The sequence below is a fragment of the Heterodontus francisci genome, chromosome 46, assembly GCF_036365525.1.
Source record: "Heterodontus francisci isolate sHetFra1 chromosome 46, sHetFra1.hap1, whole genome shotgun sequence".
Lineage (NCBI taxonomy): Eukaryota > Metazoa > Chordata > Chondrichthyes > Heterodontiformes > Heterodontidae > Heterodontus > Heterodontus francisci.
This window is the reverse complement of record NC_090416.1, coordinates 21,111,762-21,139,639: the sequence shown is the minus strand read 5'-3', so window position 1 is coordinate 21,139,639 and position 27,878 is coordinate 21,111,762. Positions and strand designations below refer to the sequence as shown.

At 56.9% G+C, this 27,878-nt stretch overlaps 1 protein-coding gene across 2 annotated transcripts in view; it reads right to left on the bottom strand.

Annotated features, from left to right (window-relative positions):
- Positions 1 to 27,878, bottom strand: part of polr3c (polymerase (RNA) III (DNA directed) polypeptide C) — a 91,318-nt gene that overhangs the window by 46,194 nt on the left and 17,246 nt on the right. For both annotated transcript variants that reach the window (XM_068022534.1, XM_068022535.1), the window contains exons 4-9: positions 16,345 to 16,530; positions 15,833 to 15,915; positions 14,907 to 15,011; positions 13,739 to 13,831; positions 5,865 to 5,945; positions 3,658 to 3,709 (exon numbers count right to left, since the gene is read on the bottom strand). In XM_068022534.1, the coding sequence (XP_067878635.1) occupies positions 3,658 to 3,709; positions 5,865 to 5,945; positions 13,739 to 13,831; positions 14,907 to 15,011; positions 15,833 to 15,915; positions 16,345 to 16,530 (600 nt within the window). The remainder of the gene's footprint in view (positions 1 to 3,657; positions 3,710 to 5,864; positions 5,946 to 13,738; positions 13,832 to 14,906; positions 15,012 to 15,832; positions 15,916 to 16,344; positions 16,531 to 27,878) is intronic.

Genomic DNA, 27,878 nt, shown 5'->3' with positions numbered 1-27,878 from the left:
GTGGTGTCTCAGTCCCTCTCTCCCTTCGGAAGATATCTGTACAGTGGTGTCTCAGTCTCTCTCTCTCTCCCTTAGGAAGATATCTGTACAGTGGAGTCTCAGTCTCTCTCTCCCTTAGGAAGATATCTGTACAGTGGTGTCTCAGCCTCTCTCTCTCCCTTAGGAAGATATCTGTACAGTGGTGTCTCAGTCCCTCTCTCCCTTAGGAAGATATCTGTACAGTGGTGTCTCCGTCTCTCTCTCTCCCTTAGGAAGATATCTGCACAGTGGAGTCTCAGTCTCTCTCTCTCTTAGCAAGATATCTGTACAGTGGTGTCTCAGTCTCTCTCTCTCTCCCTTAGGAAGATATCTGTTCAGTGGTGTCTCAGTCTCTCTCTCTCTCTCTCTTCGGAAGATATCTGTACAGTGGTGTCTCAGTCCCTCTCTCCCTTAGGAAGATATCTGTACAGTGGTGTCTCAGTCTCTCTCTCTCTTAGGAAGATATCTGTACAGTTGTGTCTCAGTCTCTCTCTCCCTTAGGAAGATATCTGTACAGTGGTGTCTCAGTCCCTCTCTCCCTTAGGAAGATATCTGTACAGTGGTGTCTCCGTCTCTCTCTCTCCCTTAGGAAGATATCTGTACAGTGGAGTCTCAGTCTCTCTCTCCCTTAGGAAGATATCTGTACAGTGGTGTCTCAGTCTCTCTCTCCCTTAGGAAGATATCTGTACAGTGGTGTCTCAGTCTCTCTCTCCCTTCGGAAGATATCTGTACAGTGGTGTCTCAGTCTCTCTCTCCCTTAGGAAGATATCTGTACTGTGGTGTCTCAGTCTCTCTCTCCCTTAGGAAGATATCTGTACAGTGGTGTCTCAGTCTCTCTCTCTCTTAGGAAGATATCTGTACAGTGGTGTCTCAGTCTCTCTCTCTCTCTCTTAGGAAGATATCTGTACAGTGGTGTCTCAGTCCCTCTCTCTCTTCGGAAGATATCTGTACAGTGGTGTCTCAGTCTCTCTCTCTTAGGAAGATATCTGTACAGTGGTGTCTCAGTCTCTCTCTCCCTCTTAGGAAGATATCTGTACAGTGGTGTCTCAGTCTCTCTCTCTCTTAGGAAGATATCTGTACAGTGGTGTCTCAGTCCCCCTCTCTCTTAGGAAGATATCTGTACAGTGGTGTCTCAGTCTCTCTCTCTCTCCCTTAGGAAGATATCTGTACAGTGGTGTCTCAGTCCCTCTCTCTCCCTTAGGAAGAAAGCTGTACAGTGGTGTCTCAGTCTCTTTCTCTCAGGGAGATATCTGTCCAGTGGTGTCTCAGTCTCTCTCTCCCTTAGGAAGATATCTGTACAATGGTGTCTCAGTCTCTCTCTCTCTCTTTGGAAGATATCTGTACAGTGGTGTCTCAGTCCCTCTCTCTCTTAGGAAGATATCTGTACAGTGGTGTCTCAGTCTCTCTCTCTCAGGGAGATATCTGTACAGTGGTGTCTCAGTCTCTCTCCCTTTGGAAGATATCTGTACAGTGGTGTCTCAGTCCCTCTCTCTCTTAGGAAGATATCTGTACAGTGGTGTCTCAGTCTCTCTCTCTCAGGGAGATATCTGTACAGTGGTGTCTCAGTCTCTCTCCCTTTGGAAGATATCTGTACAATGGTGTCTCAGTCTCTCTCTCTCTCTTTGGAAGATATCTGTACAGTGGTGTCTCAGTCCCTCTCTCTCTTCGGAAGATATCTGTACAGTGGTGTCTCAGTCTCTCTCTCTCAGGGAGATATCTGTACAGTGGTGTCTCAGTCTCTCTCCCTTTGGAAGATATCTGTACAGTGGTGTCTCAGTCTCTCTCTCTCCTTTTGGAAGATATCTGTACAGTGGTGTCTCAGTCTCTCTCTCTCCCTTAGGAAGATATCTGTACAGTGGTGTCTCAGTCTCTCTCTCTCCTTTTGGAAGATATCTGTACAGTGGTGTCTCAGTCCCTCTCTCCCTTCGGAAGATATCTGTACAGTGGTGTCTCAGTCTCTCTCTCTCCTTTGGAAGATATCTGTACAGTGGTGTCTCAGTCTCTCTCTCTCCCTTAGGAAGATATCTGTACAGTGGTGTCTCAGTCTCTCTCTTTGGAAGATATCTGTACAGTGGTGTCTCAGTCTCTCTCTCCCTTCGGAAGATATCTGTACAGTGGTGTCTCAGTCTCTCTCTCTCCCTTAGGAAGATATCTGTACAGTGGTGTCTCAGTCTCTCTCTCCCTTAGGAAGATATCTGTACATTGGTGTCTCAGTCTCTCTCTCTCCCTTAGGAAGATATCTGTACAGTGGTGTCTCAGTCTCTCTCTCCCTTAGGAAGATATCTGTACATTGGTGTCTCAGTCTCTCTCTCTCCCTTAGGAAGATATCTGTACAGTGGTGTCTCAGTCCCTCTCTCCCTTAGGAAGATATCTGTACAGTGGTGTCTCAGTCTCTCTCTTAGGAAGATATCTGTACAGTGGAGTCTCAGTCTCTCTCTCCCTTAGGAAGATATCTGTACAGTGGTGTCTCAGTCTCTCTCTCTCTTAGGAAGATATCTGTACAGTGGTGTCTCAGTCCCTCTCTCTCAGGGTGATATCTGTACACTGACTGGTGACTCTCAGTCCCTTTCTCTCAGGGCGATATCTGTACACTGACTGGTGTCTCTCAGGGTGATATCTGTACACTGACTGGTGTCTCTCAGGGTGATATCTGTACACTGACTGGTGTCTCTCAGGGTGATATCTGTACACTGACTGGTGTCTCTCAGTCTCTATCGCTCAGGGTGATATCTGTACACTGACTGGTGTTTCTCAGTCCCTCTCTCTCAGGGGGATATCTGTACACTGACTGATGTCTCTCAGTTCCTCTCTCTCAGGGAGATATCTGTCCAGTGACTGGTGTCTCTCAGGGTGATATCTGTAGACTGACTGGTGTCTCTCAGTCCCTCTCTCTCAGGGTGATATCTGTAGACTGACTGGTGTCTCTCAGTCCCTCTCTCTCAGGGTGATATCTGTAGACTGACTGGTGTCTCTCAGTCCCTCTCTCTCAGGGTGATATCTGTAGACTGACTGGTGACTCTCAGTCCTTCTCTCTCAGGGGGATATCTGTACAGTGACTGGTGTCTCTCAGGGTGATATCTGTACACTGACTGGTGTCTCTCAGTCCCCTCTCTCTCAGGGTGATATCTGTACACTGACTGGTGTCTCTCAGTCCCCTCTCTCTCAGGGTGATATCTGTACACTGACTGGTGTCTCTCAGTCCCCTCTCTCTCAGGGTGATATCTGTACACTGACTGGTGTCTCTCAGTCCCCTCTCTCTCAGGGTGATATCTGTACACTGACTGGTATCTCTCAGTCCCTCTCTCTCAGGGTGATATCTGTACACTGACTGGTGTCTCTCAGTCCCTCTCTCTCAGGGTGATATCTGTACACTGACTGGTGTCTCTCAGGGTGATATCTGTACACTGACTGGTGTCTCAGTCTACTTGAAGAGTCTATACATCTTCACTCTTCACATTTCAAATTTTTTTTTTATCAGATCGGGGATCTAGAACCTGCCCTCTGGTTACGACGTGTAACAAGTAAAGACCTGTTGAAGACTGTGGACATATATAGAAGGGAGATGATGTGCTTGATGGGGTGACGACAGGTCACTGTCTGAAGAGAGGGACTGCGTTCACTGACATGCTGAAAGGATACTGACAACAAACATCCCGCCACCACTATCACCGCATTTACCGATAAACTCCATCTGAAAACAGAGCAAAATCCGTTAGTTAGAGATCCACCCGGGTCAGCGCGGCAGTACGCACCCGGGTCAGCGCGGCAGTACGCACCCGGGTCAGCGCGGCAGTACGCACCCGGGTCAGCGCGGCAGTACGCACCCGGGTCAGCGCGGCAGTACGCACCCGGGTCAGCGCGGCAGTACGCACCCGGGTCAGCGCGGCAGTACGCACCCGGGTCAGCGCGGCAGTACGCACCCGGGTCAGCGCGGCAGTACGCACCCGGGTCAGCGCGGCAGTACGCACCCGGGTCAGCGCGGAAATACGCACCCGGGTCAGCGCGGAAATACGCACCCGGGTCAGCGCGGAAATACGCACCCCGATCAGTGCGGCAATAAACACCCGGGTCACTGGGGCAGTACGCACCCGGGTCAGTGCGGAAATACGCACCCGGGTCAGTGCGGCAATAAACACCTGGGTCACTGGGGCAGTACGCACCCGGGTCAGTGCGGCAATAAACACCTGGGTCACTGGGGCAGTACGCACCCGGGTCAGTGCGGCAATACACACCCCGATCAGTGCAGCAATAAACACCCGGGTCACTGGGGCAGTACGCATCCGGGTCAGTGCGGAAATACGCACCCGGGTCAGTGCGGCAGTACGCACCCGGGTCAGTGCGGCAGTACGCACCCGGGTCAGTGCGGCAGTACGCACCCGGGTCAGCGCGGCAGTACGCACCCGGGTCAGCGCGGCAGTACGCACCCGGGTCAGCGCGGCAGTACGCACCCGGGTCAGCGCGGCAGTACGCACCCGGGTCAGCGCGGCAGTACGCACCCGGGTCAGCGCGGCAGTACGCACCCGGGTCAGCGCGGCAGTACGCACCCGGGTCAGCGCGGCAGTGCGCACCCGGGTCAGCGCGGCAGTGCGCACCCGGGTCAGCGCGGCAGTGCGCACCCGGGTCAGCGCGGCAGTGCGCACCCGGGTCAGCGCGGAAGTGCGCACCCGGGTCAGCGCGGAAGTGCGCACCCGGGTCAGCGCGGAAGTGCGCACCCGGGTCAGCGCGGAAATGCGCACCCGGGTCAGCGCGGAAATGCGCACCCGGGTCAGCGCGGAAATGCGCACCCGGGTCAGCGCGGAAATGCGCACCCGGGTCAGCGCGGAAATGCGCACCCGGGTCAGCGCGGAAATGCGCACCCGGGTCAGCGCGGAAATGCGCACCCGGGTCAGCGCGGAAATGCGCACCCGGGTCAGCGCGGAAATGCGCACCCGGGTCAGCGCGGAAATGCGCACCCGGGTCAGCGCGGAAATACGCACCCGGGTCAGCGCGGAAATACGCACCCGGGTCAGCGCGGAAATACGCACCCGGGTCAGCGCGGAAATACGCACCCGGGTCAGCGCGGCAATAAACACCCGGGTCAGCGCGGACATACGCACCCGGGTCAGTGCGGCAATAAACACCCGGGTCAGTGCCTCAATATCCACCGGGTCAATGTGCAAATAACCACCCACCCCCACCCCCGACTCAGTGTTGAAATTGCACCCCGAGACACACTTAATGATTCCTCCAACTGTCTCTCTGTCCAGCTGGGACGAGACCCCTGAATTCCCTGGGCCAGGATTTCTGCCTCTGAGTTTTACCCGATACCTGATCAATGCTCTAAAACCCCGTGCAAACCCAATCCTGAATTCACTGGGTTTCGGGTTTTCAGCTGACCGACCCTCTAATGTGTTTTTCCACACTATCCGCCTCTACCTGTGCTGTCGGCTCTCACAGACAGGGAACAGCTGGGGCAAGACAATAGAGGAAAACTGCAAGTATTGGAAATACACAGCAGGTCAGACAAGGTCGGATATTTCAGGTCTAGACTCTTCACCAGACTGAACTGGAGAGGTAAAGTATTTTGTTCGTTTATCGGGAATGAACTCACAAAACATGAACAAGTGAAACGGCCGATGGCCAATCTACACTGGCAATGGGCCCACTACCAAAACAGTCCAGCCCCTTAAATCACCAGGGCCCAGTGAGTTAAACCTGAAACAGCAGAGACTGACTGACCTGCTGGGTGTTTTAACAGACTTCTTCCATTTTCTGTTTCACATGGGGTGAGCTGTGATACATGTCTAAATTTCCTGCAGATACAGACTAGACTCGCAAAGATAAAAGCAAATATCGAAAATACACACCGGATCATCACTCAGGAGAGAGAGGTACTGGTCCAGCACTTGTTTGGAGAGGTTGTAACCAGCAGGAAAAGCTCGGAAAATCTATCAGGAAAAAGACAGACACAATTGAAATATTTAGAATATCTCCACATTGAAGGAGCTTTACTCTACGTAACCCAGTGCTGTACCTGTCCTGGGAGTGTTTAGGGACAGTGTAGAGGGAGCTTTACTCTGTATCTAACCCCATGCTGTACCTGTCCTGGGAGTGTTTGATGGGACAGTGTAGAGGGAGATTTACTCTGTATCTAACCCTTTTTTTTGCGTCTTTTTTTTTCCAAGGTGGCCTTTATACCCCAGGCCCCTTTTATATATTTTATGTCGAGGGGGCCTTTATTCCTCAGGCCCCCTTTATATACACACTTATATTTTTAAAATAACTTGATTAAAAAACAGAAATAAACAAAAACTCAAATTAAAATGCCATTCTCGGCGTCAACAATGCACTCCAGAGCCTGCGGTGCCCACCGGTCGCGGAAGGCCTCAAGCGTACCGGCAGACACCGCATGCTCCTTCTCCAGGGACACCCGGGCGCGAACGTAACAGCGGAAGAGGGGCAGGCAATCGGGGAGGATGGAACCCCCGACGGCCCGCAACCTGGTCCTGTGAATTGCCACCTTGGCCAGGCCCAGGAGCAGACTGACGAGGAGATCCTCCTCCCGGCCCAAGCCCCTCCGCGCCGGGTGCCCAAAGATCAGGAACGTGGGACTGAAGTGCAGCCAGAATTTGAGGAGCAGCCCCTTCAGATACTCAAATAGGGGCTGAAACCTCGCACACTCCGTATAAATGTGGAACACGGACTCGTCCAGGCCGCAGAAAGTACAGGCGGCCTGGGAGTCCGTGAACCTACTTATAAGTCTATTGCACGGGACTGCTCTGTGCAGCACCCTCCACCCCAGGTCCCCGATGTAAAGGGGGAAGACTCCCGCGTAGAGAGACCTCCATCGGGGTTTCCCCTCGCCGCCAGATGGCAACGCGGACCGCCAGGGCGTGTCCGGCCGGCTGACGAGGGCGAGGAAGTGGAGAGTGTGCAGGAGCAGCCCGTACAGGAAACCCCTCCGCGCCGATTGGAATGGCACGGAGGGCATTTCCAAGAGGCGGCTCGGGTTGTGCGGGACCGGTTCCCGAGGAGGGTTTCGGGGCCTGGGTCCGATGAGCAGTTCCGGCCGAGCGGGGGTCAGCTCCACCGGGATCGCTCCGCACTCCCGAGCCCCCTCGCCACCCGCAGTGAGGAGCGTCCCGGGGGTTTCGGCTACTCCTCCGGACCGTCCCCGGAGTCGGCCGCCCTGACAGCCGAGGCGCTCTCCTCCGCCGGCGGGGGAGCGCCCTGACAGGAGGCGACCATGTTCCAGACTCGGAATAGATCCCGGTAAAAGACAGGCAACTCCCTCAGAGAGGCGCGGCTAACGGACTCCACCGGGAGCTGCGTGTCGTCTTGAAGGCTGTGACACTGGCGGAAAAAATACGTCGCCAGCGCACACCATCTGGGAGGACGCTCGACGTACAGGTATCTCTGCAGGGTCCGAAGGCGGAGAGTCGCAGCCTGGGTGTGGACGCACACCAGCGACTGACCGCCCTCCTCGATCGGGAGACTCAGGACCGCAGCAGAGACCCAGTGTTTCCTCTTGCCCCAGAAGAAATCGACGAGTTTTCTCTGGATCTTGGTGGCAAATACAGGGGGCGGGGCCAAAGTGACCAACCGGTACCACAGCATGGAGGCCACCAGTTGGTTTATGACCAGCGCTCAGCCCCTGTAGGAAAGCACTCGGAGCAGTCCTGTCCAGCGCCCCAGCCGAGCGGTGACTTTCGCCTCCAACTCCTGCCAGTTTGCCGGCCAGGCTTCCTCAGCGGGGCTAAGGTGGACACCCAGATAGAGGAGGTGCGTGGTGCTCCACGCAAAAGGTGTCATCTCCTCCGGCAGGGAGTCCACCCGCCACTGACCAACCAGGAGTCCGGAACATTTCTCCCAATTGATCCTCGCGGAGGACGCGGCAGAAAAGGTCTGCTGGCAGTCGCGCGTCCTCCGCAAGTCAACGGGATCTGTGATTGCGAGGAGCACGTCGTCGGCGTAAGCCGAGAGGACGACCCGCATGGCCGGCTCTCGCAGAGCCAATCCCGTCAACCTCCTGCGAAGCAGGCACAGGAAGGGCTCCACGCAGATGGTATACAATTGGCCGGACATGGGGCATCCCTGACGGACTCCTCTCCCAAAGCGAAGGGGCTCCGTCAAGGACCCGTTAACTTTGACTAGACACTCTGTGGCGGCGTATAAAAGTCAGACCCGGGCCACAAAATGCGGCCCGAGTCCAAAAGCGCGCAGAGTCCCGAAAAGGTAATCGTGATCCACCCTGTCGAACGCCTTCTCCTGATCGAGGGAGAGAAAGGCGACCGACTGACCAGTCCTCTGGGAAAGATGGATCAGGTCCCGGACCAGGTGGATGTTGTCCTGGATGGACCGGCCCGGGACCGTGTAGGACTGGTCGGGGTGGATCATGTCGGCCAGCACGGAGCCCAGGCGGGTAGACATAGCCCGGGCAAAGATCTCATAATCCGTGCTGAGGAGGGAGACCGGACGCCAGTTTTTAAGCAGGCGGAGATCGCCCCTCTTCGGCAGCAGGACGATGACCGCCCTGCGCCACGAGAGGGGCATCTCCCTGGTCGCCAGGCTTTCCCCCAGGACCTGCGCGTAATCGTCCCCCAGGACGTCCCAGAACGCCCTGAGGAACTCCACGGTCAACCCATCCAGCCCTGGGGATTTGCCCCTCGAGAGCTGGTGGAGGGCGCCAGTCAGCTCCGCCAACGTGAGCGGAGCCTCCAATCCTTCGGCCACCCTCCGGGCTGACCTGCGGCAGGTCCTCCCACAAAACTCTGCGCGCATCCTCGCTGGACGGATCCGGAGAGAACAACGCACTGTAATAAGTACGGACCAGGAGGCCCATTCCCTCCGGATCCGTGATGGAGGATCCGTCGTCGGCCAGCAGCTCGTCGAGCTGCTTACGGACCCCCCGCCATTTTTCCAGTGTGTAGAAGAAGGGTGAGGCGCGGTCCAAATCTTCCAGGATCTGGATCCGCGACCTCACGTACGCGACTCGGGACCCTATGAGCTGCAGGTCCCTCAGCGCGCCCTTCTTCTCTTTGTCCGCCTGCTACAGGGCCGGGTCCACGACGGCATGACTGAGGCGGGACTCCAAGTCGAGCACCTCCCTCTCAAGGCGCCCGAACTCGGCTTCCCGCCTCTTGGTCGACCCCTTCGCGTACTCCTGACAGAAGACGCGGATGTGAGTCTTGCCCACATCCCACCATAGCCTCAAGGAGGGGAGGCCACCCTGCTTCCTTCTCCAGTCGGCCCAGAATCGACAGAACGAGTCCCGAAATCGCTCGTCCTCCAGCAGCCGGTTGTTAAAGTGCCAGTACGCGGACCCCGCCCGCGTGCGGAGTGAACTCCGCCCACACCAAGCGGTGGTCCGAGCACGGCACCAGCCGCATGGAGGCCGCCGAGACGCGGGAGACGTACGCCTGCGAAATGTGGAGGCGGTCGATTCGCGACTCTCCTCCTCCAGACCTCCACGTGAAGGCGCTGGAGTCGGGATGGAGATTCCGCCAGACGTCCACCAAGTTAAGGGAGCTGATCAGTCCCCTCAACTTCTCCACCGACGCTTGGCCACGCTGGGGACCAGAGCGATCCCCCACCTCGAGGGTGCAGTTAAAATCCCCCCCCGAGGACGATGCACCCGCCGCTATCGATGGAGCTCAAGACAGCGGACACTTCTTCAAAGAAGCTCGCTTGCAACGCGCCAGGTCTGGATGCGTACACTTTCACAAAGTGGAGCGGCACGCTACCCAGGCGAACGGCGAGGTGGAGCAAGCGGCCCGGCACTAGCTCCTTGACCCCCGAGATCTCCGGCTGAACAGTCGGGGCCAACAAGATCGCCACCCCACTAGAAATAGGGGTGAGGTGACTCATGTAGACCCCACCCTGCCACTCCAGGAAACAGGTGGCTTCGTCTCCCGGAACGGTGTGGGTTTCCTGCAGAAAGCTCACCGCGTATCTCCCTTCCCTGAGGACTGAGAGATTGTGAAATCTGCGGTGAGACCCCCTGCTGCCGTTGATGTTGAGGCTGGCTATGGTTATCTTCATGTCAAAGGTGCTTAAAACCCGTCACCAACAGCTCACTGTGAGGAGGGAGTGGAAGTGCACCTGGCCTTCCACTCCCCCAGCAACCCATTGAGGAACACATTAAAACGGCGCCTCTCAACCAGTTTCACGCCCGCGCGCTTGCCCGTTATCTTCAGGGCAGCACGGACGGACTGGATGATCAGCGCCAGATTCGACCAGCGGTCGAGGGCCAGCTGAACTTCATTGCGGCAGCCCCTGCAAACCGCGAGGAAATCCCGGAGTTCCGCCGTGGGGATGAGAGGAGATTCGGTGGGAGGCACGAGGGACTCCACCACCTCACTGGCGATGGAATCAAGATCATCCTCCGTGCCCCCCACCGAATCCCCATCCTCCTCCGGGTCGTCACCGCCAGCGGCCGACACATCTACCACACACTGTGGGGCGGACGTCCCGGCCGCGCCAGCTGGTCCCGCCTCCGTCACGATGCCACCCCCAGGATCGATGGCAGAGGAGTCCTCTCTGGGTTCTATTGTGAAACTGGAGCCTGTAGGCACCAGCGGAACAGGACCCCCCTCCACCTCCGTCCCCAGGCCAATGAGTGGTCCAGGGGAGACAGAAGTTCCCGACTCCGGAAAACCAGCCGGAGCCGAGACTGGAGGCGGAGAGAGGAGGCCATCTCCCGCTCCGCCAGCACCCACAGGCCCAGCAGATGGGGCAGCATTCTCAGTTATAACCGGGTCGGGTGTTTCTAGGTTGGTGGTGGACTCCGGCTGGGAGGGCCGACCCTCTGGGGCCTCGCCCTCCCCTTCACTCGGCACCCGGCCCAGTAGCAGTGGCAGAATGGGCGGAGTCCCCAGGCTCCCCCACCACAAGCAGGGCCCCACTTACTCCTTCAGGAGGGGCCTCATGTACCCCCTCCATCCTCAGGAATAGGGAGATCCTGCCCGGACTTTGTCGCCTTGGTGGTAGCGGTAGGGGAAACCTGGGGACCCGAGACAGGAGACAGCTCCCCTCCAACAGATGGGCCCTGCACCTCAGGGCCCTGTGTTATTTCTGTGGAGGGGTGCCTTCTCCTCTTTTTCCCACCAGGGTGCAGAGGCTCAGAGACATCCATGTCATCAGAGGCCTCAGCCTCCGCACCCTCCTTCTTTTTAGTCACCCTGGGCCTGAGCCCAGCCCTGGGACAGGTGGATTCCGTGAGAACGGGCTTTGGGCTGAGCTCAGGCTCGGGTTGTTTCAATGTGTCCAGGGGACGCGCCTCTTGATGTTTCTTTTGCCTCCGCGTCTTCCTTCCACTCGGACGGGCACTCCCCTCCCCGCTGGAGGCTGTGAAAACCACAGCCTCTGGAACCGACTGAGCGGTGTCTGTTGGATGTGTGGGGGGAGTGGGAGGACCCTGGGCCGCCGAGGTGGAGCTGGCGGCCGGGTGGTTGGGGCAGTTCTTCCGAACATGCCCCACCCCCTTGCAGACATGGCACCGCGCCCCGTCCGAGGTCCAAAAGACGCGGTAGGCCGTCCCCTGGAACTGCACATCAAACTGGCCTTCCGAGTCCTCCTCCCGCGCCAGCTGCATAAATACCTGGCGGCGGAAGGAGTAGACATGTTGGAGGCTGTGCTCCCGAAGACCAAGCCGGACTGGGGTGATCCCCGACCTCACCTCCCCCATGTGGTGCAGGTGGGGAAGGAGGAGCTCACTGGGAATAAAGGGTGGGACATTTGATAACATTAACCGCTGCGCAGTGGCCCCTAGAGAGTCCACCGGCAGGAAAGTCCCACCCACAGTGAGCCCTTTATTCAGGGCCAGGGACACGGCCCGCTCGGTCTTCAGGAAGAACACAGCCTTCCCGTACATTTTTGAGACTGCCACAATGGCCGAGGGGCCGACAACCTCGGCCATTGCCTTTACGCAGGCCTCTATAGACATATTGGGGTGGGGATAGCTCTTTACCCCATGGTTTGAAGTAATTAATTTAAAAGGTGACGGGGTCACACGGGTGGCCACAGAGGCTACAGCCGCATAGGTATGAGAAGGCCCCGCCACCAGTGATGATGGGCTTGCCATGGCTCAAGAGCCAAACCCACCCCCAAATTGCAGGCAAGCAAACAAACAAACAAAGAAACCAACTAGGAGGTTTGGGGAGAGGCTGAGGGTAGACAGGAAAGGGGAAAGACATGCTGCAAGCGATGACTTTGCTTTTTTTTTTCTCCTTAAAGGGTGGTACTCTGAGCACTGTAAACACTCCTGGTCTTCTGGTTGGGGAAGGCGTCTTCACCTGGGTCAGCTGAAGCTGCCCAGGCACTATTTATCCCCTTCTGTATATTAGCCAGGCAGCTTCAGCTGACTCAGGCTGGGCAATTGGGGTGGGGAGGGAGCTTCCCTGCAACTTTAGTGCAACTGCACAGCTCCCTGCAGAATTGTATAGCCCCCACCCCCCTTGTTCTTCTGGCCTCTTCCACCTCCCACAACAGTCCAAATAAAGTAAGAGTCTGGTGCTCAAAACCCACCTTGAAATACAGGCTTAATCCAAAAGTCTTTCCTCCTCTGCAGCAAAAGTTGTTGAAAAGTTTTTGCAGTGTCTCCTCAGCTCTCCAGCAGCACCTCCAGCAACTGACTGCAGCACTGTCAGCTGCACCTCGTTGAGGCACTCAGCACTCAGTATTCCCAATCACAGAGGAGCCAATCCCCGTTTTTTTTTTGTAGAGGGAGCTTTACTCTGTATCTAACCCCATACTGTACCTGTCTTGGGAGTGTTTGATGGGGACAGTGTAGAGGGAGCTTTACTCTGTATCTAACCCCATACTGTACATGTCCTGGGAGTGTTTGATGGGGGACAGTGTAGAGGGAGCTTTACTCTGTATCTAACCCCATACTGTACATGTCCTGGGAGTGTTTGATGGGGACAGTGTAGAGGGAGCTTTACTCTGTATCTAACCCCCGTGCTGTACCTGTCCTGGGAGTGTTTGATGGGACAGTGTAGAGGGAGCTTTACTCTGTATCCAACCCCCGTACTGTACCTGTCCTGGGAGTGATTGATGGGGGACAGTGTAGAGGGAGCTTTACTCTGTATCTAACCCCCGTACTGTACCTGTCCTGGGAGTGTTTGATGGGGACAGTGTAGAGGGAGCTTTACTGTGTATCTAACCCCCGTACTGTACCTGCCCTGGGAGTGTTTGATGGGGACAGTGTAGAGGGAGCTTTACTCTGTATCTAACCCCAGTGCTGTACCTGTCCTGGGAGTGTTTGATGGGGACAGTGTAGAGGGAGCTTTACTCTGTATCTAACCCCGTACTGTACCTGTCCTGGGAGTGTTTGATGGGGACAGTGTAGAGGGAGCTTTACTCTGTATCTAACCCCAGTGCTGTACCTGTCCTGGGAGTGTTTGATGGGGACAGTGTAGAGGGAGCTTTACTCTGTATCTAACTCCGTACTGTACCTGTCCTGGGAGTGTTTGATGGGGACAGTGTAGAGGGAGCTTTACTCTGTATCTAACCCCGTGCTGTACCTGTCCTGGGAGTGTTTGATGGGGACAGTGTAGGGGGACTGAAAGTTTCCATGACTGACCACACTTTCTGAATGGGTTTAATTTCATTGGAAATTCACTAGCACACTGGCTGCTCTGTATTGCTTTCCTACAGTTTGTTACCAATCACTGTGGGTAAGACTATCAGAGCATTGACTGACTGTGTACCATGTTCAGCGATGATGATTCATGTTTCTCACCTCATTGGATGAAAGTGGCTGTGTGTGGGAGGAGCTGGAGGATGTGGTGACCTCACTCATTCTCAACATTGTTCGGACAATTTCACTGCTGGTCTGTGGGCAGCAGAAACAAAACTGCAATCATTTCCCTTTCTCACATCACCCACCACATTCCCCTCTCCAATAGGATCATTCTTAGCCACGATGCCCCAGCAGTTAAATATCCTGATAATACTCAGTGCTGGGAGAATGCATGTGGATGACCTGCGTGTGGAAACCATACTGGAAGAGGAATCAGCAGCTTTGGAATGGGAACGGAGGGCGAGGTGCTGCTTGTGGGCTAATTCTTACCCTGCCTGCATTTCAATGCCTACACATCCATGAAGGACGGACAGGAAGCAATCAGCTGGCCCACTGAGCCCATTTCAAACCATCATGGTGCAATCTAACAGCCCGGTCATTTTAGGGACCTCCTGCTCGACTCCCAGAGGCAACAAGCATTGGGACTTCCAACTTGATCAAGGCATGGTCCAATCCGGTGGGCCGAAGGGCCTGTTTCGATGCTGTATCTCTCTATGACTCTAATCCCCATGGTTCATATGCTGTGAGGTTAGGAAGTCTCCCAGCCCCCTCTCAAACCCGTCCAACGATCCACACTCACCTAGAACTAATCCCAATGGCCAAACATGGTGAACCTGCCTCCATCGAGTACTGCAATTTAGTGCCCCCGTCCTCCCTACACGGAGTTGCTCCAGTGCGGTGTGTGACTCTCAGTCTACTGTGCAAATGAAGGTTCTTTAACCTAGGTATCAACGAACATCTTTCCCTGAACCTTCTCTGGGGCTTCGCCAACACCCACCAGCGCAAGGGACCAAAACTCGACTTGAGCTGAGGCAGAAGCCTGGCCTCGGGCATTCAGTACAGTCTCTTGTACTGGATTTTGCTGGCAGCACATCCCGGCTCTAAATTTGCATCGGCTGCAGTCTGGCAGTCCCGGCTCTGAATCTTCAGGATCCCTGTGCTATAACACCCAGATCCTTCTTCCACACAAAACCCTTTAATGTTCCCAAGCTGACACCGGCCCTGCCTACACAAATGACATTACATTTAAAAATTACATTTCCCCAGGGAGCAGAGAGACAGACAGAAGGTGAAGCCCCCAAACTTTAAGCTGAACAGCCTCAGATACCTGGTCCAGTTTGCTTCCGACTGCAGCCACAATCGCCTGGTCCCTGAAGTGCTGGTGAAAGCGCTCAAAATTCACCTGCCAGTAAATACCATCATCAGGGGGAAGCTGTGGGAAACGAACACCAGAAAACATGGGGCTTTAAAACAGGAAGTAAAACTGTGTGGAGTTTGCAAGTTCTCCCTGTGACCGGGTGGGTTTTCTCCGGGTGCTCCGGTTTCCTCCCACAGCCAAAGACTTGCTGGTTGACAGGTAAATTGGCCATTATAAATTGCCCCTAGTGTAGGTAGGTGGTAGGGGAATATAGGGAAGGCGGAGATGTGGTAGGAATATGGGATTAGTGTAGGATTAGTATAAACGGGTGGTTAATGGTCGGCACAGACTCGGTGGGCCGAAGGGCCTGTTTCAGTGCTGTATCACTAAATAAATAAATAAATAAAATACAGCATGCAGGCCCAGGCTTGAAGCACACACTGTATAAAAGTAAATTATTTTATTTTAGCTCACTTCCAGTCTCCCTATCTCCTTATTACATATTCATTTACAGCTTACGTTCCCTTCCAGGCTCACTCCAGACCTGCACCAGCACTGCCGGTGGAGTGGCTCCAACACGGAGCGGCTTGCCTGTGGAGCACCTCCAGTGCAGAGCACAGTGGACTGGCCATGGAGTGGCTCCAGCACGGAGAAGCTCCAGTGCAGAGCCACCCGCACATGGAGTTGCCCGAGCATGGAGCCACCTGCACATGGAGTGAACCCAGCGCGGAGCTGCCTGCACGTGGAACGGCCCCAGCGCTGAGCTCTGTCTTGCAGGGGGTTGAGCAGCTCTGGATTAACACTGTGGCCTGTCCAAGGTTACAATTTTCTTGACCTCTGACTAGCTGGTGACTCCCTGCAGCCCAGACCACATTACATGTGTTCAAACGACTCACCTCCTGGTCTGCGTGCTCTTGCTTTGATCGTTTGGATTTGGGTTCACCGCTATCCTCCGACATCCGCCTGCGTTTGCCTTGTCCTGAGAGAGGGAGATGGAACAGCCAAAAAACAAACCGATCATCAAACAACAGAAGTGCAGTAACAGGGAAAACGAGCACAACCGTAAACTCCAGCCAGGAGAGCCGGAGGCTCCAAGTTACTCAGACAGCCAGGTACTTAGTGATTGCAACAGTGACCTGGCTCCTTCTCAAGCCCTGGGGAAAAGCGTACGGAGATCCAAACTCCAGGAGTGTCTCAGATCACATCCCCAAGTGTGTGAACCAGACACCAATCAGGTTGATATCACAGAGCAGAGCACCATGAAGCAGGCAGCAAACAGGGCTTCAAACTGGAAACTGTCCAAGGACATTGAGCAAAGACAGGTTTCACTCTGATGCAACACCCACACAGGGAGCAAGAACTGACTGGCACAAGAATGAAAGCAGACAGCTGACTGGGAGCTCCTTACCAACAATGCTGAGATTGGGCACCGTGAACATCTCCTTCTCATCGCTGACCAGCATGGGAGCAGGAGGGGGACGCAGTCCTTCGACGGTCACTGAGTCGGGAACCATCCCACATTTCTGCAGAAAGTGTGTCTGCACTAAACGTACAAAGGTATTGGATGCCTCACTGTATTCCATGGACTTACTGTCTGTGCAGAGAAAAAAAAAAATCAACAAACTCAGCAGATCAACTCGCAAACCGAATACAACATAACCCCCTGTAACCCCGACTGACACTCCGAGCACCAGCAGCCCCTACTGACCCCTCCGAACACCAGCAGCCCCCACTGACCCCTCCGTACACCAGTAACCCCTCCTGACACCAGCAACCCCGACTGACCCTCCGAGCACCAGCAGCCCCTCCTGACCCCTCCGTGCACCAGCAGCCCCTGCTGAACCCTCCATACACCAGTAACCCCGTACACCAGCAACCCCTCCTGACCCCTCTTAACACCAGCAACCCCTCCTGACCCCTCTTAACACCAGCAACCCCTCCTGACCCCTCCGTGCACCAGCAGCCCCTGCTGAACCCTCCGAGCATCAGCAGCCCCTGCTGACCCCTCCGAGCACCAGTGACCTCTCCGAGCACCAGCGGCCCCCGCTGAGCCCTCCGAGCACCAGTAACCCCTCCTGACCCCTCCGAACACCAGTAACCCCTCCTGACCCCTCCGAACACCAGTAACCCCTCCTGACCCCTCCGAACACCAGTAACCCCCACTGACCACTCCGTACACCAGTAACCCCTACTGACCCCTCCGAACACCAGTAACCCCTACTGACCCCTCCGAACACCAGTAACCCCAACAGCAACCCTTACTGACCCCTCCGAACAACAGCAACCCCTCCTGACCCCTCTTAACACCAGCAACCCCTCCTGACCCCTCCGTGCACCAGCAGCCCCTGCTGAACCCTCCGAGCATCAGCAGCCCCTGCTGACCCCTCCGAGCACCAGTGACCTCTCCGAGCACCAGCGGCCCCTCCTGACCCCTCCGAACACCAGTAACCCCTCCTGACCCCTCCGAACACCAGTAACCCCTCCTGACCCCTCCGAACACCAGTAACCCCTCCTGACCCCTCCGAACACCAGTAACCCCCACTGACCACTCCGTACACCAGTAACCCCTACTGACCCCTCCGAACACCAGTAACCCCTACTGACCCCTCCGAACACCAGTAACCCCAACAGCAACCCTTACTGACCCCTCCGAACAACAGCAACCCCTACTGACCCCTCCGAACACCAGTAACCCCAACAGCAACCCTTACTGACCCCTCCGAACAACAGCAACCCTTACTGACCCCTCCGAACAACAGCAACCCCTACTGACCCCTCCGTACACCAGTACCCCCTACTGACCCCTCCGTACACCAGTAACCCCTGCTGACCCCTCCGTACACCAGTAACCCCTGCTGACCCCTCCGTACACCAGTAATCCCTACTGACCCCTCCGTACACCAGTAATCCCTACTGACCCCTCCGAGCACCAGCAGCCCCTACTGACCCCTCCGAGCACCAGCAGCCCCTGCTGACCCCTCCGTACACCAGTAACCCCTGCTGACCCCTCCGTACACCAGTAACCCCTACTGACCCCTCCGAGCACCAGCAGCCCCTACTGACCCTTCTGAGCACCAGTAACCCCTACTGACCCTTCAGAACACTAGAAACCCCTACTGACCCCTCCGTACACCAGTAACCCCTACTGACCCCTCCAAACACCAGTAACCCCTACTGACCCCTCCAAACACCAGCAGCCCCTACTGACCCCTCCAAACACCAGCAGCCCCTACTGACCCCTCCAAACACCAGCAGCCCCTACTGATTCCTCCGTACACCAGTAACCCCTATTGACCCCTCCAAACACCAGTAACCCCTACTGACCCCTCCGAACACCAGTAACCCTTAATGACCCCTCCGTACACCCGTAACCCTTACTGACCCCTCCGTACACCAGTCACCCCTACCGACCCCTCCGTACACCAGTCACCCCTACCGACCCCTCCGTACACCAGTCACCCCTACTGACCCCTCCGTACACCAGTCACCCCTACCGACCCCTCCGTACACCAGTAACCCCTACTGACCCCTCCGTACACCAGTAACCCCTCCTGACCCCTCCGAACACCTGTAACCCCTCCTGACCCCTCCGAACACCAGGAACCCCTACTGACCCCTCCGAACACCAGTAACCCCTCCTGACCCCTCCGAACACCAGTAACCCCTCCTGACCCCTCCGAACACCAGTAACCCCTCCTGACCCCTCCGTACACCAGTAACCCCTACTGACCCCTCCGAACACCAGTAACCCCAACAGCAACCCCTACTGACTCCTCCGAACACCAGTAACCCCAACAGCAACCCTTACTGACCCCTATGAACAACAGCAACCCCTACTGACCCCTCCGTACACCAGTACCCCCTACTGACCCCTCCGTACACCAGTAACCCCTGCTGACCCCTCCGTACACCAGTAATCCCTACTGACTCCTCCGTACACCAGTAACCCCTACTGACCCCTCCGAGCACCAGCAGCCCTTACTGACCCTTCTGAGCACCAGTAACCCCTACTGACCCTTCAGAACACCAGTAACCCCTACTGACCCCTCCAAGCACCAGCAGCCCCTACTGACCCTTCTGAGCACCAGTAACCCCTACTGACCCTTCTGAGCACCAGTAACCCCTACTGACCCCTCCAAGCACCAGCAGCCCCTACTGACCCTTCTGAGCACCAGTAATCCGTACTGACCCCTCCGAACACCAGTAACCCCTACTGACCCCTCCGAACACCAGTAACCCCTACTGACCCCTCCGAACACCAGTAACCCCTACTGACCCCTCCGTAGACCAGTAACCCCCACTGACCCCTCCGAACACCAGTAACCCCTACTGACCCCTCCGAACACCAGTAACCCCTACTGACCCCTCCAAACACCAGCAGTCCCTACTGACCCCTTCAAACACCAGCAGCCCCGACTGACCCCTCCGTACACCAGTAACCCCTACTGACCGCTCCGCACACCAGTAACCCCTACTGACCCCTCCAAGCACCAGCAGCCCCGACTGACCCTTCAGAACACCAGTAATCCCTACTGACCCCTCCGTACACCAGTAACCCCTACTGACCCCTCCGTACACCAGAAACCCCTACTGACCGCTCCGCACACCAGTAACCCCTACAGACCCCTCCAAGCACCAGCAGCCCCTACTGACCCTTCAGAACACCAGTAATCCCTACTGACCCCTCCGTACACCAGTAACCCCTACTGACCCCTCCGTACACCAGAAACCCCTACTGACCCCTCCGAACAACAGTAATCCCTACTGACCCCTCCGTACACCAGTAACCCCTACTGACCCCTCCGTGCACCAGTAACCCCTACTGACCCCTCCGGAGACCAGTAACCCCCACTGACCCCTCCGAACACCAGAAACCCCTACTGACCCCTCCGTACACCAGTAACCCCTACTGACCCCTCCAAGCACCAGCAGCCCCTACTGACCCCTCCGAACACCAGTAACCCCTACTGACCCCTCCGAACACCAGTAACCCCTACTGACCCCTCCGTACACCAGTAACCCCAACTGACCTCTCCGAACACCAGTAACCCCTAATGACCCCTCCGAACACCAGTAACCCCGACTGACCCCTCCGTACACCAGTAACCCCAACTGACCCCTCCGAGCACCAGCAGCCCCTCCTGACCCCTCCGAACACCAGTAACCCCTACTGACCCCTCCGTACACCAGTAACCCCAACTGACCCCTCCGAGCACCAGTAACCCCTACTGACCCCTCCGAGCACCAGCAGCCCCTACTGACCCCTCCGAACACCAGTAACCCCTACTGACCCCTCCGAACACCAGTAACCCCAACTGACCCCTCCGTACACCAGTAACCCCTACTGACCCCTCCAAGCACCAGCAGCCCCTACTGACCCCTCCAAGCACCAGCAGCCCCTACTGACCCCTCCAAGCACCAGCAGCCCCTACTGACCCCTCCAAGCACCAGCAGCCCCTACTGACCCCTCCGTACACCAGTAACCACTACTGACCCCTCCGTACACCAGTAACCACTACTGACCCCTCCGAGCACCAGCAGCCCCTACTGACCCCTCCGAGCACCAGCAGCCCCTACTGACCCCTCCGAACACCAGTAACCCCTACTGACCCCTCCGTACACCAGTAACCCCAACTGACCCCTCCGTACACCAGTAACCCCAACTGACCCCTCCGTACACCAGTAACCCCTACTGACCCCTCCGAGCACCAGCAGCCCCTACTGACCCCTCCGAGCACCAGTAACCCCTACTGACCCTTCAGAACACCAGTAACCCCTACTGACCCCTCCGAGCACCAGCAGCCCCTACTGACCCCTCCGTACACCAGTAACCACTACTGACCCCTCCGAGCACCAGCAGCCCCTACTGACCCTTCAGAACACCAGTAACCCCGACTGACCCCTCCCTACACCAGTAACCCCTACTGACCCCTCCGTCCACCAGTAACCCCTACTGACCCCTCCGAACACCAGTAACCCTTACTGACCCCTCCGAACACCAGTAACCCCGACTGACCCCTCCGTACACCAGTAACCCCTACTGACCCCTCAGAGCACCAGCAGCCCCTACTGACCCCTCCGAGCACCAGTAACCCCTACTGACCCTTCAGAACACCAGTAACCCCTACTGACCCTTCAGAACACCAGTAACCCCTACTGACCCCTCCAAGCACCAGCAGCCCCTACTGACCCCTCCAAGCACCAGTAAACCCTACTGACCCCTCCTGACACCAGTAACCCCTACTGACCCCTCCGAGCACCAGCAGCCCCTACTGACCCCTCCGAACACCAGTAACCCCTACTGACCCCTCCGAACACCAGTAACCCTTACTGACCCCTCCGTAAACCAGTAACCCCTACCGACCCCTCCGAACATCAGTAACCCCTCCTGACCCCTCCAAACACCAGCAACCCCTACTGACCCCTCCGAACACCAGTAACCCCTACTGACCCCTCCGTACACCAGTAACCCCTACTGACCCCTCCGAACACCAGTAACCCCTACTGACCCCTCCGTACACCAGTAACCCCAACTGACCCCTCCGTACACCAGTAACCCCAACTGACCCCTCCGTACACCAGTAACCCCTACTGACCCCTCCGAGCACCAGCAGCCCCTACTGACCCCTCCGAGCACCAGTAACCCCTACTGACCCTTCAGAACACCAGTAACCCCTACTGACCCCTCCGAGCACCAGCAGCCCCTACTGACCCCTCCGTACACCAGTAACCACTACTGACCCCTCCGAGCACCAGCAGCCCCTACTGACCCTTCAGAACACCAGTAACCCCTACTGACCCCTCCCTACACCAGTAACCCCTACTGACCCCTCCGTACACCAGTAACCCCTACTGACCCCTCCGTACACCAGTAACCCCTACTGACCCCTCCGAACACCAGTAACCCTTACTGACCCCTCCGAACACCAGTAACCCCGACTGACCCCTCCGTACACCAGTAACCCCTACTGACCCCTCCGAGCACCAGCAGCCCCTACTGACCCCTCCGAGCACCAGTAACCCCTACTGACCCTTCAGAACACCAGTAACCCCTACTGACCCCTCCAAGCACCAGCAGCCCCTACTGACCCCTCCAAGCACCAGTAAACCCTACTGACCCCTCCTGACACCAGTAACCCCTACTGACCCCTCCGAGCACCAGCAGCCCCTACTGACCCCTCCGAACACCAGTAACCCCTACTGACCCCTCCGAACACCAGTAACCCTTACTGACCCCTCCGTAAACCAGTAACCCCTACCGACCCCTCCGTACACCAGTCACCCCTACCGACCCCTCCAAACACCAGCAACCCCTACTGACCCCTCCAAACACCAGCAACCCCTACTGACCCCTCCAAACACCAGTAACCCCTACTGGCCCCTCCGTACACCAGTAACCCCTCCTGACCCCTCCAAACACCAGTAACCCCTCCTGACCCCTCCAAACACCAGCAACCCCTACTGACCCCTCCGAACACCAGTAACCCCTCCTGACCCCTCCAAACACCAGTAACCCCTCCTGACCCCTCCGAACACCAGCAACCCCTACTGACCCCTCCGAACACCAGTAACCCCTACTGACCCCTCCGAACACCAGTAACCCGAACAGCAACCACTACTGAACTCTCCGAACAACAGCAACCCCTACTGACCCCTCCGAACACCAGTAACCCCAACAGCAACCCCTCCTGACCCCTCCGTACACCAGTAACCCCTACTGACCCCTCCGTACACCAGTAACCCCTACTGACCCCTCCGAACACCAGTAACCCCAACAGCAACCCCTCCTGACCCCTCCGTACACCAGTAACCCCTCCTGACCCCTCCGTACACCAGTAACCCCTCATGACCCCTCCGTACACCAGTAACCCCTACTGACCCCTCTGAACACCAGTAACCCCTCATGACCCCTCCGAACACCAGTCATCCCTACTGACCCCGCCTACACCAGTAACCCCAACTGACCCCTCCGAACAACAGCAACCCCTACTGACCCCTCCGTACACCACTAACGCCTGCTGACCCCTCCGTACACCAGTAATCCCTACTGACCCCTCCAAGCACCAGCAGCCCCTACTGACCCCTCCAAACACAGGTAACCCCTACTGACCCCTCCGTACACCAGTAACCCCTACTGACCCCTCCGTACACCAGTAACCCCTACTGACCCCTCCGAACACCAGTAACCCTTACTGACCCCTCCGTACACCAGTAACCCCTACCGACACCTCCGAACACCAGTAACCCCTACTGACCCCTCCGTACACCAGTAACCCCTCCTGACCCCTCCGAACATCAGTAACCCCTCCTGACCCCTCCGAACACCAGTAACCCCTCCTGACCCCTCCGTACACCAGTAACCCCTACTGACCCCTCTTAACACCAGTAACCCCTCCTGACCCCTCCGAACATCAGTAACCCCTCCTGACCCCTCCGAACACCAGTAACCCCTACTGACCCCTCCGTACACCAGTAACCCCTCCTGACCCCTCCGAACATCAGTAACCCCTCCTGACCCCTCCGTACACCAGTAACCCCTACTGACCCCTCTTAACACCAGTAACCCTTACTGACCCCTCCGAACACCAGTAACCCCTCCTGACCCCTCTTAACACCAGTAATCCCTACTGACCCCTCCGTACACCAGTAACCCCTACTGACCCCTCTTAACACCAGTAACCCCTACTGACCCCTCCGTACACCAGTAACCCCTACTGACCCCTCCGTACACCAGTAATCCCTACTGACCCCTCCGTACACCAGTAATCCCTACTGACCCCTCCGTACACCAGGAACCCCTACTGACCCCTCCGTACACCAGTAATCCCTACTGACCCCTCCGTACACCAGTAACCCCTACTGACCCCTCTTAACACCAGTAACCCCTACTGACCCCTCCGTACACCAGTAACCCCTACTGACCCCTCTTAACACCAGTAACCCCTACTGACCCCTCCGTACACCAGTAACCCCTACTGACCCCTCCGTACACCAGTAACCCCTACTGACCCCTCCGTACACCAGTAATCCCTACTGACCCCTCCGTACACCAGTAACCCCTACTGACCCCTCCGTACACCAGTAACCCCTACTGACCCCTCCGAGCACCAGCAGCCCCGACTGCCCTTCAGAACACCAGTAACCCCTACTGACCCCTCCGTACACCAGTAACCCCGACTGACCCCTCCGAACACCAGTAACCCCGACTGACCCCTCCGAGCACCAGCAGCCGTTACTGACCCCTCCGAGCACCAGCAGCCGTTACTGACCCCTCCGAGCACCAGCAGCCGTTACTGACCCCTCCGAGCGCCAGCAGCCGTTACTGACCCCTCCGTACACCAGTAACCCCTACTGACCCCTCCGTACACCAGTAACCCTTACTGACCCCTCCGTACACCAGTAACCCTTCCTGACCCCTCCGTACACCAGTAACCCTTACTGACCCCTTCGTACACCAGTCACCGCTACTGACCCCTCCGTCCACCAGTAACCCCGGCTGACCCCTTCGTACACCAGTAACCCCTACCGACCCCTCCGAACACCAGTAACCCCTACTGACCCCTCCGTACACCAGTAACCCCTCCTGACCCCTCCGTACACCAGTAACCCTTACTGACCCCTCCGTACACCAGTAACCCTTACTGACCCCTTCGTACACCAGTCACCGCTACTGACCCCTCCGTCCACCAGTAACCCTTACTGACCCCTCCGTACACCAGTAATCCCTACTGACCCCTGCAAACACCAGCAGCCCCTACTGACCTATCCAAACACCAGTAACCCCTACTGACCCCTCCGTACACCAGTAATCCCTACTGACCCCTCCGTACACCAGTAATCCCTACTGACCCCTCCGTACACCAGTAATCCCTACTGACCCCTCCAAACACCAGCAGCCCCTACTGACCTATCCAAACACCAGCAGCCCCTACTGACCCCTCCAAACACCAGTAACCCCTACTGACCCCTCCGTACACCAGTAATCCCGACTGACCCTTCCGAGCACCTGTAACCCCTACTGACCCCTCCAAACACCAGCAGCCCCTACTGACCCTTCAGAACACCAGTAATCCCTACTGACCCCTCCGTACACCAGTAACCCCTACTGACCCCTCCGTGCACCAGTAACCCCTACTGACCCCTCCAAACACCAGTAACCCCTACTGACCCCTCCAAACACCAGTAACCCCTACTGACCCCTCCGTACACCAGTAACCCCTACTGATCCCTCCGAACACCAGTAACCCCTACTGACCCCTCCGAACACCAGTAACCCCTCCTGACCCCTCCAAACACCAGCAGTCCCTACTGACCCCTCCGAACACCAGTAAACCCGACTGACCCCCCCGAACACCAGTAACCCCTCCTGACCCCTCCAAACACCAGCAGTCCCTACTGACCCCTCCGTACACCAGTAACCCCTACTGACCCCTCCGAACACCAGTAACCCCTACTGACCCCTCCGAACACCAGTAACCCCTACTGACCCCTCCGAACACCAGTAACCCTTACTGACCCCTCCGAACACCAGTAACCCCTCCTGACCCTTCAGAACACCAGTAACCCCTACTGACCCCTCCGAACACCAGTAACCCTTACTGACCCCTCCGAACACCAGTAACCCCTACTGACCCCTCCGAACACCAGTAACCCCTACTGACCCCTCCGAACACCAGTAACCCCTACTGACCCCTCCGTACACCAGTAATCCCTACTGACCCCTCCGAACACCAGTAACCCCTCCTGACCCCTCCGAACATCAGTAACCCCTCCTGACCCCTCCTAACACCAGTAACCCCTACTGACCCCTCCAAACACCAGTAACCCCTACTGACCCCTCCGTACACCAGTAACCCCTACTGACCCCTCCGTACACCAGTAACCCCTACTGACCCCTCCGTACACCAGTAATCCCTACTGACCACTCCGAACACCAGTAACCCCTACTGACCCCTCCGTACACCAGTAACCCCTACTGACCCCTCCGAACACCAGTAACCCCTACTGACCCCTCCAAGCACCAGCAGCCCCTACTGACCCTTCAGAACACCAGCAGCCCCTCCTGACCCCTCCGTACACCAGTAATCCCTACTGACCTCTCCGAACACCAGTAACCCCTACTGACCCCTCCGTACACCAGTAATCCCTACTGACCCCTCCGAACACCAGCAGCCCCGACTGACCCCTCCGAACACCAGCAGCCCCTACTGACCTATCCAAACACCAGCAGCCCCTACTGACCCCTCCAAACACCAGTAACCCCTACTGACCCCTCCGTACACCAGTAATCCCTACTGACCCCTCCGTACACCAGTAATCCCTACTGACCCCTCCGTACACCAGTAATCCCTACTGACCCCTCCGTACACCAGTAATCCCTACTGACCCCTCCAAACACCAGCAGCCCCTACTGACCTATCCAAACACCAGCAGCCCCTACTGACCCCTCCAAACACCAGTAACCCCTACTGACCCCTCCAAACACCAGTAACCCCTACTGACCCCTCCGTACACCAGTAATCCCTACTGACCCCTCCGTACACCAGTAATCCCTACTGACCCCTCCGTACACCAGTAATCCCTACTGACCCCTCCAAACACCAGCAGCCCCTACTGACCTATCCAAACACCAGCAGCCCCTACTGACCCCTCCAAACACCAGTAACCCCTACTGACCCCTCCGAACACCAGTAACCCCCACTGACCCCTCCGTACACCAGTAACCCCTACTGACCCCTCCGTACACCAGTAACCCCTACTGACCACTCCGAACACCAGTAACCCCTACTGACCCCTCCGAACACCAGTAACCCCTACTGACCCCTCCGAACACCAGTAACCCCTACTGACCCCTCCGAACACCAGTAACCCCTACTGACCCCTCCGAACACCAGTAACCCCTAAAGACCCCTCCGAACACCAGTAACCCCTACTGACCCCTCCGAGCACCAGTAACCCCTACTGACCCCTCCGAGCACCAGTAACCCCTACTGACCCCTCCGAACACCAGTAACCCCTACTGACCCCTCCGAACACCAGTAAACCCGACTGACCCCTCCGAACACCAGTAACCCCTACTGACCCCTCCGAACACCAGTAACCCCTACTGACCCCTCCGAACACCAGTAACCCCTACTGACCCCTCCGAACACCAGTAACCCCTACTGACCCCTCCGAACACCAGTAACCCCTACTGACCCCTCCGAACACCAGTAAACCCTACTGACCCCTCCGAACACCAGTAATCCCTACTGACCCCTCCGAGCACCAGCAGCCCCTACCGACCCCTCCAAACACCAGTAACCCCTACTGACCCCTCCGAACACCAGTAACCCCTACTGACCCCTCCGAACACCAGTAACCCCTACTGACCCCTCCGTACACCAGTAACCCCAACTGACCCCTCCGTACACCAGTAACCCCTACTGACCCCTCCGTACACCAGTAATCCCTACTGACCACTCCGAACACCAGTAACCCCTACTGACCCCTCCGCAGACCAGTAATCCCTACTGACCCCTCCGAACACCAGTAACCCCTACTGACCCCTCCGAACACCAGTAACCCCTACTGACCCCTCCGAACACCAGTAACCCCTACTGACCCCTCCGAGCACCAGTAACCCCTACTGACCCCTCCAAGCACCAGCAGCCCCTACTGACCCTTCAGAACACCAGTAATCCCTACTGACCCCTCCGTACACCAGTAACCCCTACTGACCCCTCCGTGCACCAGTAACCCCTACTGACCCCTCCGAACACCAGTAACCCCTACTGACCCCTCCGAGCACCAGTAACCCCTACTGACCCCTCCAAGCACCAGCAGCCCCTACTGACCCTTCAGAACACCAGTAACCCCTACTGACCCCTCCGTGCACCAGTAACCCCTACTGACCCCTCCGTGCACCAGTAACCCCTACTGACCCCTCCGTACACCAGTAAC